This window comes from Pelophylax lessonae (genome assembly GCF_965119305.1).
Source record: "Pelophylax lessonae genome assembly, chromosome: 2".
Taxonomy (NCBI): domain Eukaryota; kingdom Metazoa; phylum Chordata; class Amphibia; order Anura; family Ranidae; genus Pelophylax; species Pelophylax lessonae.
Window position 1 is genome coordinate 688,123,476 of NC_138769.1, and position 19,955 is coordinate 688,143,430.

A 19,955-nucleotide genomic window follows, 5' to 3' on the forward strand; every position below is an offset into this window, starting at 1 on the left:
TGCAGCTGTGCATAGTAACCAATCAGCTTCTAACTTCCGCTTGTTGAAATAAGCTTTGACAATAAGGCCTCGTCACAATGAGTGCGGCTTTGAAATCCTGCAAGTTTCATCAAAGCCACATTTAAGGCCGACTTTGAGGGCGACTTCAAGGACATCTGTGCAGCTTTATGCATAGATGTCTATTGAAATCGCCCACCAAGTTGCCAAAAGTAGTGCAGGAACTACTTTTGGAAATCGGTGTGGCGCCACAAAGTCTGGGACTCTCCCATTCCGGGCAATAGACTGCAATTTGACATGCGATATGACCTGTATATTTGCGTACAAAGCGCGCCGATGTGAACAGGGGCCTAAACCTAGAATCGGATTGGTTACTATGCACAGCTGCACCAGATTCTAAATGCACCAATTTTAGTAAATCTCCTCTACTGTGTGTTATCAGCAACTGCCTTTTTGATTTTTAATAACATTTTTGCTATTTAATTAATGTTTGCTATTATTATTTACTTTGTTCGATTTTAGTTCTGTTGATCTTTTGCAGCCTCGTTGAAACAACTTCTTGTCTATGTGCACTTCAATGATGGTTGCATGGCATTTCTCAGGGCAGGTTTCCTGATGGTGACAACAATGAACCATGCCTGTTTGTGTTGAGATGGCAAATAGTATTCTCCATCAGAAGCCCTTGAGACAGGGCAAGAAGCAAAGTAAGAAGCACAATTAGTAGACAGGGACAGAGCGTTGTCAATTCTATAAAAGGAAGTGCCTGAACAGGTACTTTAATGGCAGGATCTTTAGATTTTATGCAAGGAAAGCTGAAGATTTACAAATTTTGAAAAATTAATTTTGAAATAACATTAGGATGATAAAGTTTATATGCAATTTTACCTCAAGGGTTTATATACTGTATACTTTAAAGTTATTATATAGTTGGGTTTTTCTGTCAATTTTATTACAATAATAGTGAAGCTGCCATCACATCAGATATTTGGGTTTAATCCCCATATTGAGCTGTTTGCTTGAAGTACCCCCATAAAGGTCAAGTCTACTGATAACCAATTGTTGGTGGCCAGTAGAAGGCCTACTCACTCCTTAAATTAAAATATCTCATGTCAAAATCTAACCCACAGATCTCATAATTTGTCTCCATGACCAATTTGGTGATTATTACAAAGGTGGTACTCTCCTAGTGGATTATATATTCAATGTCCTACAGCCTGAGGAATTCACACCAACAGCTGAAACTAAATTACCATACCTGACCGGGGTTGACCTGCCACCATTCAGACAGAAAGCTAAAATCTGATAGTTGAGGGTAATACAGACAGTCCTTATTTAAGACATTTTTATAAATGAGGCTAAACAATTGTTGAAACATGGCAGTAAGTAGCTGAAGAGACTGCTTGGCCTCCTTTAAATATACCCTTATGTTAAGAAACATTGGGACATTACAGTAAAGCACCAGCACTCCAGCTGTCAAAAAAGGTCCTGGCAGCAAGACTATCCCTACAACACATGTTGCCTAAATAGGTTGATGTAAAATTTTAAGGCGTAAAAATCACCAGCTGGGTTCTTCTCATGGGAGACTTAACAGCACTGTTCCCTATCACCTCACCTTCATCTGTTGGATTATAAGTAACCTACAGTAAACAAAAGGTGAAGGCCAGGGATGGAGATGAGTTATGGTGTGAGGTCTGGATACTATAGCCATGTAGAGATATTGGAATTCAGAAGATGATTTACCACAAATGCTTGTAAGCAGGTGCTTGTGGGGTGCCATTTAATGTATTTCTGCTGTTGTGTTCATTGCACTGTGTAGTTTTACAGACAATTAGAGGTTGCCCAAGATGGGAAAGGGTTAACTGTGTCTAGACTCTTATCCTGGGCTTACTGAGTTCTACCCTCTACTGTAAGCCACATATATATATATCAGGGGATGACTCAGAGCTCTCTCTCTTCCACATGAATGGACTTTGCTACTCTGGGACATATGAGCCTGGGCAGCCTGCATTAGATAGTTAGGGCTTGACTCTGCTTTACGTACAGTATGCTGTTGAATGCTCAGTAATGCCCTTAACTGTTCAAATGCCTGGTCTGAAATGAAAGGGGTGCATGGTGGTACATGGCGTATCAGAAGAACAGGGCCTGTAAAGAACACATGTAGTATGAAGTGAGGATGCTACAGAAGGCTAACTTGGCACGAGCGTTGGAGAGCAGTTGCCATGGGTAACCAAGAACTGGTGGGAAGTGTATAGCAGTCAGTCATGAAGCGTGGTACCTGATGAAGGTGACAGATCCTCCAGTAGAAAGGGGGTCCGTGATCTGGCTCCCTCCCTACCGGCCGGTTCCCTCAAAGTAACCAGGATCAAACCCACAGTACTGAGACTCTAAATACCTAGCCGCATGGTATGGGAGAGCGAAGGAGGTACGTAAGAGCATGTGCTAGGTGCTCGGCGGAACACTTTTCTGTCACGGGAAGTGAGGTGGCAGAGGTACCTTGGTCTGGTGGAGAGTGTACAGGTTCAGGGGTATCCCCCCTAAACGCAAACATGAACAAGCAAGGTGTGTACAGACGTGGGGGCAGAACTTTCGCAGAGGAATTCTGTATAATTAACTACTACACACAGTGTATGGATCATCTTTAAGCCGGGGTTCTATTATAATGTCTGATTTTCACATGAACGTGGCCCCATCAGGTCCTTGGCATTGATGAGCACATATATATGGTGAAAGGTATCCCCAGGTACAGGACAAGCAGCCCCCTTCCACATGCTTTCCCACTAGTTTTAGGTAAAATCAGCCTTTAAAGTTCTCAAATGTTTGCATAAGACTAGGCTAAAGTGGACTTAGCATCAGAGATATTTTTCTTAAAATCATGTCATGAAATCAGGAGTAATAAACACTTCCAGGTACAGTATTTATCACCTCTTTTAAAGATTTCAGTACTCTACACGGCAATGCCTTCATTTGGGCTTCTCTTCAAAGTGACACGACAATCATGGTTTAAACATTATCCAAGGTCAGCATCTGATACCTAGACTGAGATGGTGGCTAGGAGATTACTCAACCATGTACAGTTTATCCTGATACCTTGGCACTTCTTGCCCACGTTTACAAATCTCTGACACAGATCAGCTCACATTGCAGCCTCTGGTCCTGTGATTGGATAAAAAGTTACAATAGGGGGGAGAGGAGAGTGACAAAATGCTTCTTACTACCCGCGGAAGACTTAAGACATCATCTCATTCTGAGCAAAGTCCCTGTACGGGGCTCTAGAACCTATTTACTATTGTGGTATATGGTGACATGTCAGGAATGTAACCATACAAACTTGTAAGGTAACGAAAAAAAAATCCACTTTTATTCTTATTGCTGTGATGAATTAATAGAGTAATATAAAGTATGAAAATATTTTTTTCATATTTTCCCTAAAAAGTTACACTCCAGGTGCCATATAGTGCTGATCACATGCCAGAATGACTATAAACTTGATCACATGATCTCCGCTGAAATGGTTGAATAACCAGGCTAATCTCTAAACTGCCCCACTTCAGCTGAGACCTCATGGCCAAGTGTCTAAGTTTCTCTCATGTGAAGGGTATCAAGAGCAGCGATCCCTGCAGAAAAGGAAAGTATACGCCTTTCTTACAGTCTTTGTCTATCCATCCCAAAAAGATTGTTAGGGTAGATTTATGTTAGCATTTGGGTAAAAGTCTCTTTTAAAGAAGAAGTCTCACTTCCATTTTTTTTTAATATAATCTGTTCTTTGCTGTCTAAGGCTAGCTATGAGGCCATAAAGGGCGCCCCTCCTGTTTTCATGACTGTCCAATAACACAGATAGGAAGGAGATGGCTGCTTTGACAGATGGCACTTTTCTTCATCTCCAAACCCTGGAAACATTTTAGCTAACACGCCCCCTTCACATAAGATGCTTGTCTCAATAAAGTACTTGGAGATATATAAAAAAGATGGAGAGAAAAGATGGAGAAACCTGTAATTTGTCAAAAGCAAACATCTCCTTGCTAGATGCGTTGTCAAATAACCGTGAAGGGAAGAGGAGGAAGGAGGACCTCACAGCTAACCACCTTATAGAGCACATAGGAAGATAAGACAAGATAATACATGTACTTTGTCTCCTGGAGAACAGAACACATTAATAAAAATTAAAGTGAGATGTCCTCTTTAAGTGGATCATTTACATTCTGATTAATTCTCTCTCCTATGATATATTTACTATGTAGCAAATATGACTCACAATCATTTCCTGAGTCCCACGGTCCCTTCCTAATGGAGTCACAGTCAGACCGGCATGGCGATACCGAAGGCATGTTAGGAGCCACACTGCACACCACCACTCCTCTTCGAGCTGTCAGGATCCTCGGAGACTCAGGATGAAAGGTGGTCATCTCCTGGTGCTCCACGCCAAGACCATCCACCATCTTATCAAGATTGTTCCGGGATTCACTCTGGAAACAAGGAGTGTAAGCCATGGGCCGGACTGGTACTTGTGGTGGTCCAACCTCTTGGTAAATGTTTCTACTATCTCCGCCACTGCGAAGGTTCTTAAACTGAATCCCGTTGGTTTTATTCAAAAGTGCTGCAGTGGCGGGGTCTTGGACAAGAGTGATATTGTTACGTGAGTAGTTTTTGCGGAACACCTTCTTTCGGAAAACTATGAAGAGGACGATGAGGACAAATATGACAAACAGCACCACGGCTATTCCAATTAGCTCCTCCTTGCCAACATAGGAATGCCCAGCTTGGATGTTGGGAACCACAACTGGCCTCAAACCACAATACTGTCCAACGTATCCATGGGTACAGTTGCAAAAAAAGGACCCAAAGATATTCACACAAGTTCCACCGTTTTCACAGTCCTCTCTTTCACACTCATTTATATCTTCTTCACACCTAGTGAGAGAGAGAAGTTGTTATGTGAGAAAGGATACTGTAAGAAATAAAAAATTGATTTTCACTATACTTTAAAGCTGAACTCCAGGCTTCCCTTCAGTCTTGTACATTTGTACAGGCTCATCTCCTGTACTGAAATCGCTTACTCTGATTTCACTGCACACTGAGCGTGCATTAAAAGTTGCAGCAAGATGAATAAAGCCCATCTCATTTCCTGTACAGACATCCAGCATCTTCTATCCTATTCCTCCCCAGCCTTACTGTCCCTGGCCCATCCCCTTCATTCATTGGATTTCCGTTCTTTCAAACATGGAGGCCCACTCAATTATAAAGGCCCAATCAAGAATGCCCACTCCTCCAGACTAACATCCACCCATCAAGGCACTTTAAAGTTTGCATAACTCCTTCCAAGGGTCAGCCCACTGCTTACATTAGGGCTGAGGGCTCTAGAGAGGAGTACTGAGGCAGGGTGCTGTGATGTGTTTGGGGCCGTGCGCCCCCACCTGCACGGATGTCAGATTGTGAGCAGCATGTAGGCAGGTACATTCTATGTTCTCCAATGCAGGTGGCACTGGACTACAGTAGCAGTGCAGAGGGGAGAGGAAGTGGAGGGAAACAGGGTTTCTCTATGGATTCCTGGGTCAGACAGGACAGTGATCCGGTTAGATGCTCTGGTCCCATGTGACTCGGGTGGCCATATTGGGTCAAGGAGAGTCTATTTAACACTCGGACAACGGGTTTTGGTGCGCTTTATGCGAGTGGCTAGAGTAGGAACAAGTTCCCCGTCTGGTAGGGACAGTGCTAGCGATAGGGAGAGGTTTCGGAGGAATAGGCAAAGAGCAGAGACCATGTCTTCCTGTTCCAGGAAGTTTCCTCTTATGGGTTGGACCAGCCAGGCAGCACTTGGCAGATGCTGTTAGCATCAGTAGTCTGCCACCGCAGTCCCTTCACTGCAGTCCTGTGAGTGTTCCTGGTTGTGTGAGCCTCTTAGCCGGGTCGCTGCAACTACTCAGCAAGTGGCTATGTGCAGTTGCTACATCCCAGCAGCTATGGGACTGCTTCAACAGAGATGCACGCAACACCTGTGCATCCCTGTACAAGCATACATGGCTCTAACATGGGGCACAGATACATACACTGCTTGTGAACTAGGCCTAATACTCTTACTATTCCTCAACCCCCATACAGTACAGTCAGCACCAAATGTGTGTGATGCAGAGATCACAGCAGTTTACTCGCTCTGCGGCTCCTCCATTCTGAAAATGTCTTGAATCTTTTTAAATCCTTGCATCCTTTTAGGAAACACAAGGTGTTCTGTGATGGAGACAGATGGTGATGTTCATCTCCCAATCACAGAACGCCTTGTATTTATTGAAAATAATTCAAAAAATATTTGGAATGGATGAGCTGCAGAGTGAACGACCTGCTGTGACCTGTGTGCTCAAGCCAGAACTGTAGGTTTCAGTACCAGATGTTCGGCGCTGAATGTATCATAAAGTAAAAGTAAGAGTATGCCATAACGCAGCAGCGGCCACACATTGCACACACTTTATTAGCGTTCATTTATTTTAATGTGCAAATGGCCAACATCTTTGGTCAACATTAAACTCATCCTCAAGCCCCAAAGTTTTACCAGCAGCGGGGTACAGTTGTTGACGTTCATCTCCTTCCAGATATGGAGAAATGGTGTGCTATGTGCCCTCGCAGGCGTCATTAGATCAGGATTAGAAAAAGTAATATTAATTTGGGTCAGTATCAGATCTGGTTTTCACCGGCCACCTGTAATAATCATATCATGCCGTGCCATTTCCTGTATTTAATCCTTCCTTGTACGTTTGAAAGGGCCAGCAAACTGCGGCAGCGCGGAAACACTTTGGTATTCAAATCATCATCCACTTACGTTAATCCCCTCAGGCCGGTCCTGCAAGTGCAGATAAACGCGCTCCCAATCGGATCACACGTCCCACCATTCCGGCAAGGGTTTGGAAAGCATGCCGTGATCTCTGACTCACAGTTCTTCCCTATAAACTTAGATGGGCAACTGCACTGATAACCTATCAGAGGAAAAGAAAAGACATTATCAGCAACGCGGCATCAATGAGCACAGAAAAGTCAAGCACAAGCATAGCGGACTGATTTAGCTGTAGAACAGCACCTCCTACTGCTCAATGTTATCATTAACACTCATCCAGCTTCACATGTTCAATCTTTCTTTATTTTTTTTTTTTACAAGCCGAGTTTGTTTAGAGTGTAAAGAGTATAGTAGTAACACACTCGGATGTATGTATGTATATATGGCACCAACAGCACCTCTGGTCACACAGATTAAACGTTGAGGGGCTGGTAGGACACCATGATGACCACTCTGGATTAAATATAAGACTTGTATAATCTTTTTAACTTTTTAATATTTCATTATGAATCAGTCAAAAAATTGTAATGTTACTTTATGATGACAAGCTAAACCAGGGGTGTCCAACCTAATTTCATTGTGGGTAGTATCAGCAGTATGGTTGTCCTCAAAGGGCTGAGTGCAAGGTTCAGGAGTGCCTTACATACAGAGTGCAGGGCTCAGAGGTGTGCTATATACATAGTGCAAGGTTCAGGAGTGCCTTAGGTACAGAGTGCAGGGCTCAGGGGTGTGCTATATACAGAGTGCAAGGGTCAGGAGTGCCTTACATACAGAGTGCAGGGCTCAGGGGTGTTCTATATACAGAGTGCAAGGTTCAGGAGTGCCTTACATACAGACTGCAGGGATCAGGGGTGTGCTATATACAGAGTGCAAGGTTCAGGAGTGCCTTACATACAGAGTGCAGGGCTCAGGGGTGTGCTATATACAGAGTGCAAGGTTCAGGAGTGCCTTAGGTACAGAGTGCAGGGCTCAGGGGTGTGCTATATACAGAGTGCAAGGGTCAGGAGTTCCTTAGGTACAGAGTGCAGGGCTCAGGGGTGCGCTATGTACAGAGTGCAGTTCCAGGGGGGCCTTATCCACAGAATGCAGAGTTTAGGGGTGTGCTATGAACAGAGTGCAGGGTTTAGGGGTGTGCTCTGTACAGAGTGCAGAATTCAGGATAGAGTGCTGGGTTTAGGGTTTTAGGGGATAACTATACACAGTGTACAACCCCCAACCCGTTCTCTCTCTCAGATTCTGGAAATCTGCCCCCACCATGCCCCGCCGTGAGTGCATTGCAGTAGCCGCTAAAAGCAAAGCTGTCCCTTGTAAACGCAGAAGGCTTCTGCGTTTACAAATTAAGTCTGCGAGCGAGGGTGAGAGGTGGAGGTGTTGGAATGAAGAGCCTCCACAATTCCAGCTGCAAAACTGGGTGCAACGGCCCCGGTTGGGATTGTGTCCACAGTAGAATTTGCAGTGGCAGAGCAGAGTAGGACTGGCTAAAGATTACTTCGACACAGTTGGCCAGCTTAAACATGTATTGCAATATGTGTGAACAAAAAATCCTTATTTTTTATTGCAAAGTTTGCTAGAAAGGGTATAGCAGTGTGTAGAGGATTCATCCAGTATTTTTAGTGGTAACATGTGGCCACACCCCTTTAGCACCTGGTAGTTTATATGCACGTACAAGCTATTGGGATCTGAGCACAGGCATATCCTGTTTCTGTTGTATTGCAGGTCAGTGGCCAGACCTAAACCTTGTAACTCTCCCCCATTTTGTGTCTGTTTGCCCCATATTGACATTGCACCCACAGTAGAATTTGCAGTGGTAGAGCAGAGTAAGACTGGCCATAAGAGAGATACTTTGATGCAGTTGACCAGCTTAAACATGTATTGCAATATGTGTGAACTAAATATCCCTATTTTTTATTGCAGTTTGCTAGGAATGGTATAGCAGTTTGCAGAGGGTTCATCCAGTATTTTTAGCGTTATTATGCGGTCACACCCCTTTAGCACCTGGTAGATTATATGCATGTACAAGCTATTGGGGTCTGAGAACAGGTATATATCTTGTTTCTTTCGGCCACATGAAAAGGCTTGGTGGGCCGGGTTTAGCCGCGGGTCTTGTGTTTGATACATGTGAGCTAAACAATAAATGGATTGAAAAGTAGATAAATTATAAAAAAGTTCCAAAACTGTATAATGCATACAATGTATCATCTTCATATCTCAAAGACGCATGTGCCCTGGGTGCGATGGTCTAGCACCCCATCTCTCTGCCATAGTGTCTTCATTTCAGCGCAAAAGTTCAAAAAATTACAGTGATGACGTCTGAATGTGGTCAACTTTTCTTTTAATAAATATGTCCTCTAGTATTCACCCACATATTCATTTTCATTCATTCATGTGCAGCTGGCAGTATTGACATGAAGTGGTTTGTGTTTCCTATAAAATCATATTGAAGTTGATTGCTGCCTTTAGTTTGTATAATAAAGGAATAATACTATTTCATGCATGCAACATGGTAGCCAAGTGATTATCACTCTTTGCATACTAAGGGATATGTTTAATACAGAAATGACACTTAGTGCTCTTATTTGAGTACACACTATAGGGCAGTGATGGCGAACCTTGGCACCCCAGATGTTTTGAAACTACATTCCCATGATGCTCATGCACTCTGCAGTGTAGTTGAGCATCATGGGAAATATAGTTCCAAAACATCTGGGGTGCCAAGGTTCACCATCACTGCTATAGAGGGATGTGCTTAGTTTATATTTCATCTCTGAGGTTTACAACCACCTTAAATGCTTATTTAGTCCTTAGCTGGGCAAACACTGGTAGAATTTCATACAAAAATTCACCAATGCATTCCATAATGCCATCACAGACTTGACGGATGTTCTTCAAAAGTTAGTTTTTATTTATTTATTTATTTATTTATTTTTGTTTTACAAAAAGTAATACATTTTTCAAGTAATACTCATACAAGTTATACTTTATAAACCAAAAAATCACATCACAAACATAAAACACACCCTACCATAAAACTATTCCTTCCTGAATGAGTATACCAAATACCACCCCCCCCCCCCCCATTACCCAAATACTTAACCACTTGCCGACCAGTCACGTTGACTGTACTGCGGCAAAGTGGCTCGTTCCCGTCCAGCGACGTAGACCTACGTTGCTGGACTCCTCCCCTTGTTCAGTTACAGCGGGAGTCGGGCCAGGGGTGGAGCGGCGGTGATCACCGCCGCTCTTCCCCGATCGTCGGGGAATCGAGTCTGGAGATCCGCCCGCTTGTGTAAACAGAGCAAGCGGATCTCCTAAGTGACAGACAGGGTCAGATTGCAGGGTTCAGCATAGCTCAGCCACCTCCCCCCACACACATTAGTAAGCACCAGGCATACATTAACCCCTCCCTCTCCAATAAAATTAACCCCTTCCCTGCCAGTGTCATTTTTACAGTAACAGTGCATATTTATAGCACTGATTACTGTAGTAATGTCACTGATAACCCCAAAGTGTCAAAAATGTCAGTCAAGGGTCCGATCTGTCCGCCGCAATGTCGCAGTCCCGCAAAAAAAATCGCAGATCGCCGCCATTACTCGTTAAAAAAAAAAAAAAACACCAAAAATGACAGAAATCTTTCCCTTAGTTAGTAAACGCGATAACTTTTGCGCAAACCAATCAAAATACGCTTATTGTGATTTTTTTTACCAAACATGGGTAGCAGAAAACAAATTGGCCAAAAATTTAAAAAAAATTTGATTTTTACATTTTTTGGGGGGGGGAATTTCATATAAAAAAATGTGAAAATATTCTTTTTTTTTTCAAAATTTACGCTATTTTTTTGTTTATAGCGCAAAAAGTAAAAATCGCAGAGGTGATCAAATACCACCAAAAGAAAGCTTTGTTTGGGTACGGCGTCGCACGACCGCGCAATTGTCAGTTAAAGTCGCACAGTGCCGAATCGCAAAAAGTGGCCTGGACGTAAGACAGCAAAATCCTCCGGTGGTAAAGTGGTTAATCTTAATTTCAACTCCCTCCTCCTCTCACCTCTTGCCTTTTAACATTTGATTTTTGGAATAATTTGACTTTCCCTGAACAAAAACCACATACACTGTTACAATTTTCCTTGTTTGTGAAACATTTTTCATCCCATTCCCCTAATTTTTTTTTTTTTTATCACTGTCAAAAACTGTCAATCAACTGGACAAACGTTCCAAAAATGAAAGTTTTGGAAGTAAATTCTACTGGTGTATGTAGTACAAGCATAAAGTGACACTAAACTCTGCATTAACTGCTTGCCAACCTTATACTGTATATATATATGGCGGCAAGGTGACTCTCCTGCACTGGATCATGTACTTAGTATGTAGTCCTGCACTCCCGGGTTTGCAGGGGCTGATTGGCAGTGGACTCTATGTCCAGTGGCACCCACCGATCCTTGGGTACACTGACAGAACGGCAGTCTGCCCTATGTAAACAAGTCAGATTACCTTTCTGCCACTACAGAAGGCATGGATCCTGTGTCTCTTCTAAGCAGGGGCACTGTTCCATGCCTTCTCCTAGTACAAGCACCTCCCCCACAGTAGTAAAGCACGTGTCAGGCAAACATTTAATTAATTAATTTGATCACCCCTGATGTTAACCTCTTCCCTGCCAGTGCCATTAGTACATTTATCACTGTAATAATGTCACTGGCCCCCGAAAAGTGTCAAAAAGTGTCAGTTAGTGTCCTGACTATCCACCGCAATATCGCAATCCTGCAAGTCACTGATCGCTGCTAGTAAAAAGAAAAAAAAATCCCATAGTTTGTATGCTATAACTTTTACGTAAACCAATCAATAAACGCTTATCGGAATTTTTCTTTTTACTAAAAATATATATCAGAATACATATTGGCTAAATTTATGAAGAAATTTGATTTTTTTTACATTTTTTTATTAGATGTGTTTTATAGCAGAAAGTTACAAATATTGTTTTTTTTTTTTTTTATCAAACATCTTTTTTTGTTTATAGTGCAAAAAATAAAAACCGCAGAGGTGATCATATACCACCAAAAGAAAGCTCTATTTGTGGGACATAAATATTGTTTAGCTGAAGTGGTTAAAAAAAGACAATTCTGTGTATGTATTCCTGGCTCAGAAAATTCCCTTCTATGATGTCACTTCCTGTTAGGAGGGGGGCTATATTTATTTTCCATGGTCCCGCTTTATGTAGGAATGTAGTCCCCCTCACTTGCTCACTCCTGATATAGACTATGGGATATGTATTGTGGATAGAGCAGTGCATATGACCACAACTATCGCACACTGCTTGTTCAAAACAAATGGAAGTGAAGGAAAAAAGGAGAGGTTTTGGATGTTACAAAGATGCAGAAATACACAGTTAGAAATAATTTCATGTGAAATAAATGACAGGGCCAGTGCTGGACCGGAAGGATTTGCCCCCATAATGACCAGGCCATTTTTTGCGATTTGGCACTGCGTTATTTTACCGGACAATTGCGCGGTCATGCAACACTGTACATAAATATAATTGATTCCCCCACAAATAGAGCTTTCTTTTGGTGGTATTTGATCACCTCTGCGATTTTTATTTTTTGCGCTATAAACAAAAAAGAGCGACAATTCTGAAAAAAAAAAAAAAAACAATATTTTTCACATTCTGCTATATAACATTCCTAAATAATTTTTAAAAAATCTATATTTTTTCAACATTTTAGGCCAATTTGTTTTTTGCTACATATTTTTGTTAAAAAAAAATCGCAATAAGTGTATTTTGCTTGGTTTGCGCAAAAGTTATCGCGTCTACTAACTACGAGAAAGATTTATGTCATTTTTATTGTTTTTTTTTTTTTTACTAGTAATGGCGGCGATCTGCGATTTTTAGCGGGACTGCGACATTGCGGGGGGAGTGTTTCTAACTGTATGGGGGATGGGCTTTTGAAATGATCACAGAGACCTGTGATTCTTTATAGAAGGATCACAGGGGCTCTGTGATCATTCCAGAAAGAAGAACGGTCAGCTGTGTTTACAATAGCTGACCGTCCTTCTCTCTCGGTGGGGAGCGTTCGCGGGTGGCCGGCGGCAATCGGAGCCACCGGCCCCGTGCATCGGGGTCCCCGCTGCTGAGTGGGGGCGGGAGCACGCTGCATGCTCGCCCCCTAGCAGCAGGCGCGCGACCGACGTAGGGCTGCGTCGGTTTGCACAGGAGGGGCTGCCTGCAGCAGTGTATCTGCGGTGGGCGGTCCGGAACAGGTTAAATAATGGAAGTGTATGGGTTTCACTAAAGAGTTCTGCATTCATTCAAGCAGAATTCACCGAGGCCACAATTTTCCTGTCCAAAATTCTAAACCTACAGGAAAGAAAAACTAAATCATAGACTTATAGGACTCCCCATCCTGACTGGTCGCAGTGCTCTAGTGTGAATAAAGTGTGCACTAGTAAAGGGATATGTTGCATACTGACAGTAGCCATTGCAGGAGATTGTCACAGCTACAATTCACAATGAAGGCCAAAAAAAAAAATGAAAAAAAAAAAAAAAACAAATTAAAAAAACAAATAAATTAAAAAGAAATTTAAAAAAATAAATAAATAAATAAAAAAAAAATGAGCCAGGGACCATATTGATTGTCCACACACCAAAAATAATAATAATAAAAATGAACGGCAATAAAATACTGGATCTGAGATGATCTGGGATGGTCTGTACTACTACTATGCTTAATAAAGATACAAAGTCCCCGGCAGGCAGGCTGCGTCCGTGTACACATTTCATAGCCAAATTTTAAATTCTGCCTTGAGCTCAGTGTTTTAAATGGCGCTCGTTGTTTTTATTCTTCCAAATCTCTGTATTTTTTATTAAAAGTTTTTTTTTTTCCACATATAAAAATGTTAGTTAAATTTTAATTAACTGTTCTCCAATAATGTAACAAAGATACGGAGCTCCAGAAATGGGAATTCGACTCTGCATGACTCAACAGTGCCATCTAGTGGCTATAAACTGAATAGCTAGAAAGCGTTAGAAATGAGAATTTACATAAAATTGTTTTGACCGTATACCTCTAAATTACTTAAACAATTTTCAGGATCTTAAGCCCAGATTTTCCAGTGTTCTTGCCAGTTTCTAGATCAAAATAAAAAGGTAGGATTCCTCGTTCCTTAAAAATAGTTAAAGTATAGTATAGTATATGTGAATATACAGTATCTCACAAAAGTGAGTACACCCCTCACATTTTTGTAAATATTTTATTATATCTTTTCATGTGACAACACTGAAGAAATGACACTTTGCTACAATGTAAAGTAGTGAGTGTATAACTTGTATAACAGTGTACATTTGCTGTCCCCTCACAATAACTCAACACACAGCCATTAATGTCTAAATCGCTGGCAACAAAAGTGAGTACACCCCTAAGTGACAATGTCCAAACTGGGCCCAATTAGCCATTTTCTCTCCCCGGTGTCATGTGACTTGTTAGTGTTACAAGGTCTCAGGTGTGAATGGGGAACAGGGGTGTTAAATTTGGTGTTATCGCTCTCACTCCCTCATATTGGTCACTGGAAGTTCAACATGGCACCACATGGCAAAGAACTCTCTGAGGATCTGAAAAAAAAGAATTGTTGCTCTACAAAGAGATGGCCTAGGCTATAAGAAGATTGCCAAGACCCTGAAACTGAGCTGCAGTGGTTTAGCAGGACAGGTTCCACTCAGAACAGGCCTCACCATGGTCGACCAAAGAAGTTGAGTGTACATGCTCAGCGTCATATCCAGAGGTTGTCTTTGGGAAATAGACGTATGAGTGCTGCCAGCATTGCTGCAGAGGTTGAAGGGGTGGGGGGTCAGCCTGTCAGTGCTCAGACCATATGCCGCACACTGCATCAAATTGGTCTGCATGGCTGTCATCCCAGAAGGAAGCCTCTTCTAATGATGATGCATAAGAAAGCCTGCAAACAGTTTGCTGAAGACAAGCAGACTAAGGACATGGATTACTGGAACCATGTCCGGTGGTCTGATGAGACCAAGATAAACTTGTTTGGTTCAGATGGTGTCAAGTGTGTGTGGCAGCAACCAGGTAAGGAGTATAAAGACAAGTGTGTGTTGCCTACAGTCAAGTGCTGCCGGGGCACTGGGAAGCTACAGTTCATTGAGGGAACCATGAATGCCAACATGTAATGTGATATACTGAAGCAGAGCATGATCCCCTCCCTTCAGGGACTGGACCCCAGAGCAGTATTCCAACATGATAAGGACTCCAAACACACTTCCAAGACGACCACTGCCTTGCTAAAGAAGCTGAGGGTAAAGGTGATGGACTGGCCAAGCATGTCTCCAGACCTAAACCCTATTGAGTATCTGTGGGGCATCCTCAAACAGAAGGTGGAGGAGCGCAAGGTCTCAAACATCCACCAGCTCTGTAATGTCATCATGGAGAAGTGGAAGAGGACTCCAGTGGCAACCTGTGAAGCTCTGGTGAACTCCATACCCAAGAGGGTTAAGGCAGTGCTGGAAAATAATGGTGGCCACACATAATATTGACACTTTGGGCCCAATTTGGACATTTTCACTTAGGGGTGTACTCACTTTTGTTGCCAGTGGTTATGACATCAATGGTTGTGTGCGGAGATATTTTGAGGGGACAGCAAATTTACACTGTTATACAAGCTGTACACTCACTACTTTACATTGTAGCAAATTGTCATTTTTTCAGTGTTGTCACATGAAAAGATATAATAAAATATTTACAAAAATGTGAGGGGTGTACTCACTTTTGTGAGGTTCTGTATATATACACACACAGAGACCAAAAGTATTGGGACACCTGCCTTTACACTCACATGAACTTTAATGGCATCCAAGTCTTAGTCCGTAGGGTTCAATATTGAGTTGTCCCACCCTTTGCAGCTATAAGAGCTTCAACTCTTCTGGGAAGGCTGTCCACAAGGTTTAGGAGTGTCTATGGGAATGTTTGACCATTCTTCCAGAAGCGCATTTGTGAGGTCCAAATCATTTAGTGGAGGGGGGGTTATGGTGTGGGGTTGTTTTTCAGGGGTTGGGCTTGGCCCCTTAGTTCCAGTGAAGGGAACTCTTAGGGCATCCGCATACCAAGACTTTTTGGACAATTTCATTGTTCCAACATGACTGCACACCAGTGCAAAAAGCACCAGTGTATAAAGATATGGATGAGTGAGTTTGGGGTGGAGGAAATTGACTAGCCTGTACAGAGTCCTGACTTCAACCCGGTATAACACCTTTAGGATAAATTAGAGCGGGGACTACGAGCCAGGCCTTCTCATCCAACATCAGTACCTGACCTCACAAATGCACTCCTGGAAAAATTGTCAAACATTCCCACAGACAAACTTCTAAACCTTGTGGACAGTCTTCCGTGAAAAGTTGAAGCTGTTATAGCTGCAAAGGGTGGGCCAACTCAATATTGAACCCTACGGACTAAGACTGGGATGCCATTAAAGTTCATGTGCTTGTAAAGACAGGCGTCCCAATACTTTTGACACTATGGTATATATAAATGTATATATATATATATATATATATATATATATATATATATATATATATATATATATATATAGTAGTGTGAGCTACATGGGTGTTTTTTTCTTGAGATATGCTGGGAACAGTCCACAAAGCAGGTTCCAGGAAGGTGTTGTACTATAAAGTAATGGTGCACAGTGTTGTTATAAATAATATATATATATATATATATATATATATATATATATATATATATATACATACACCACTACATTTATTGGCACTGCAAATGTCTGAGCTCTTTAGACTGACACTGAGGACACTGCGTGTACATAGTATATACACTAGATGGCACTGTTTGCCATGTTTTCATGGTGCTGCAAATGTATCAGTTTTCTCTCTATTAGTGGGACAGAACAACATTTGCTGGAATGTGATTTTCATGACTATGTTGTCTCCTACACAGACAATTATCTAAGCAAACTGAGCTCTGAATGTAAGTTAGCAGCACTAAAATGCTTGCAATTTACATTCAGATAAAAAGAAGAGAAAATATTAAAGGGAACCCCACACAAAACTGGATATTGGCTTTGGTTGGAGTGACCTTTTAAAGTGGAACTCTTATGCCTGATGGCCAATTATACAACAATATTCTGAGCTGTCTCAACCCTGTCCGCTGGTACACGTCTGACTTCAGTATTGTGCCTGACCATCAAATCCACTCCTGGTGCCTGAAATAGGATGCTGTCCGATCTGCAGATAAAACTGTACATATTTTTTTTAATCACTTCCTCTCCTGCTGCCTCTTTCCTTAATCGGGTCTTCGGCGGCTGTGCAGGCTGGTTGCCCCAGGCGAGCCGCGGAAGGCGGCGGTAGGGGGGCGTCCCCTCTCGCTCCTTGTAATGACAGCCGAGCGGCTATTCAGCCGCATCAGTTGTCATTACAAGACAGCCGACCGGCGGGGTGATGCCTCCGGTACAAGAACTTTCCCGAAATATCGGCAATATCAGTAACCTCAGGGGCCGATTCCGATATATCGAGGAAAGTGCATTGCCGATAATCGGTCGATCCCTAGTATGTTTACTTGGATATTTTGTTGCACTGTTGAGCAATGCATGTCAATATGTGAAAAATGTGTTAATGCAATGTGCCAGGATGCCAATGTCTGAATGGCCACTTAGGGGGAAGTGGGGCAATTTACACTGTCTGTCTGATTTGAGATTCTGCTGTTGCAGCTGCATGCACAATGCACGCATACTGAAGAAGGGTTGCCAGGAAAAAAGAAGATCCCCATCTGTTTAGTACTGCCTTTGACTACCTTGGTGTAATAACACCCAAGAACTCCCCATCTAAAGGTCTCAGGTTTCCTTGGGATAGAGATAGAGATCCATATATAATGATCTCACCTGTAGCACCACCTGCTGATGAACATAGCATAAACTTGAGGCTCGGTTCACACAGGGGCGGCTTCAAAGTCGCCCAACTCTGAAGCCGCCCCATGCAGGGCAACCTCAGCACGGCTTACAAACTACTTCTCTAATAGAAGTCAATGCAAGTCGCCCCCAAAGTAGTGCAGGAACCTTTTACTAAATCAGAGTGACTTGAGTTGCTCCAATTAGAATGGTTCATTGCACTGAATGTAGCGCGACTTCTCAGGTGGCTAAGTCGCCTGACAAGTTGCCCCAGTGTGAACCGGGACTTAGGCTTTGTTTAGATCGCTTTTCAAAGGCTTTAAAGGACAGGACCTCATAATACACAGAGTGCTGGGCACAGGACCTCATAATACACAGAGTGCTGGGCACAGGACTATATAATATACAGAGCTCTGGGTACAGGACTACATAATACACAGAGCGCTGGGCACAGGACTGCATAATACACAGAGCGCTGGGTACAGGACTACATAATACACAGAGAGCTGGGTACATGACTGCATAATACACAGAGCGCTGGGCACAGGACTACATAATACATAGAGAGCTGGGCACGGGACTACATAATACACAGAGCGCTTGGCCCAGGACTACATAATACACAGAGCTCTGGGCACGGCACTACATAGTACACAGAGCTCTGGGCACGGCACTACATAGTACACAGAGCGCTTGGCCCAGGACTACATAATACACAGAGCTCTGGGCACAGGACTACATAATACAGAGAGAGCTGGGCCCAGGACTACATAATACACAGAGCTCTGGGCACAGGACTGCATAATACACAGAGCGCTGGGCACAGGACTGCATAATACACAGAGTGCTGGGTACAGGACTACATAATACACAGAGAGCTGGGTACATGACTGCATAATACACAGAGCGCTGGGCACAGGTCTACATAATACATAGAGAGCTGGGCACGGGACTACATAATACACAGAGCGCTTGGCCCAGGACTACATAATACACAGAGCTTTGGGCACGGCACTACATAGTACACAGAGCTCTGGGCACGGCACTACATAGTACACAGAGCGCTTGGCCCAGGACTACATAATACACAGAGCTCTGGGCACAGGACTGCATAATACACAGAGCGCTGGGCACAGGGCTGCATAATACACAGAGCGCTGGGCACACCAGGCTGTTTCTCAGCCAGCCTGTCTATGTTAATTTGGCCCTGAACCGGGACCGGGAAAACTGGGGACGTCTGGTCACCCTACCCCAACTGCAACTGCAAATGACTGTAAAATGCAAGGTCTTCTTATGTTGCAGCCACCTAACCCCCCCCCCCCCCCCATATTAAAAAATACTGAACAAAAGCGAGAGCTGGGCACGGGACTACATAATACACAGAGCGCTTGGCCCAGGACTACACAATACACAGAGCTCTGGGCACGGCACTACATAGTACACAGAGCGCTGGGCACAGGACTGCATAATACACAGAGCGCTGGGCACACCAGGCTGTTTCTCAGCCAGCCTGTCTATGTTAATTTGGCCCTGAACCGGGACCGGGAAAACTGGGGACGTCTGGTCACCCTACCCCAACTGCAACTGCAAATGACTGTAAAATGCAAGGTCTTCTTATGTTGCAGCCACCTAACACCCCCCCCCCCCCCCATATTAAAAAATGCTGAACAAAAGCAATAAAACAATACATAAAAGAACTTCCATCTGCTTCCTCTAGGATCCAGAGATGTCCCTGGTCCTCAATGTGGGATCCTGTCCTGAGAAAGATTTACTAAACCTGGAGGACTCAGAATCTGCTGCAGCTGTGCGTGGTAGCCAATCAGCTTGTAACTTTAGCTTGTTCAATGAGGCCCAGTTCACACTAAATGCGGTGTGAATTCAAAGCGAATTCAATGCAAATTCGCACCGCATCCAAATCGCAACCTGTTAATGCAAACTGATTGCGAAGTGTGTGTTAAGTTAACGACATCCTGCAATCAGTTTGCAAAATGCAGCGCGAATTGCAGAATCAGATTGCTTTGGAGTGAACAGTGATGCAATCCGATTCTGGTGCGGACAAAAAAATGGTCCTGCACGAGTTTGGTCCGATTGCAACGCAAATTCAACCATACACAGCTGCACAGATTTTACATGCCTCCCCCCCTTGTGCCTTTATTGCTTTCGTCAAGCATTCTATATTCAGGGATGTGGGGCTGCAACATTTTCATGCAATGTCTATTTTAAAGTAATTTAGGATTATG

The 19,955-nt window shown here is 43.1% G+C and overlaps 1 protein-coding gene across 4 annotated transcripts in view; it reads right to left on the minus strand.

Moving 5' to 3' along the window:
• Positions 1-19,955, minus strand: part of FAT3 (FAT atypical cadherin 3) — a 1,063,130-nt gene that overhangs the window by 16,184 nt on the left and 1,026,991 nt on the right. For all 4 annotated transcript variants that reach the window (XM_082246652.1, XM_082246650.1, XM_082246651.1 and 1 more), the window contains 2 exons: positions 6,806-6,959; positions 4,250-4,905 (listed from right to left, as the gene is read on the minus strand). In XM_082246652.1, the coding sequence (XP_082102778.1) occupies positions 4,250-4,905; positions 6,806-6,959 (810 nt within the window). The remainder of the gene's footprint in view (positions 1-4,249; positions 4,906-6,805; positions 6,960-19,955) is intronic.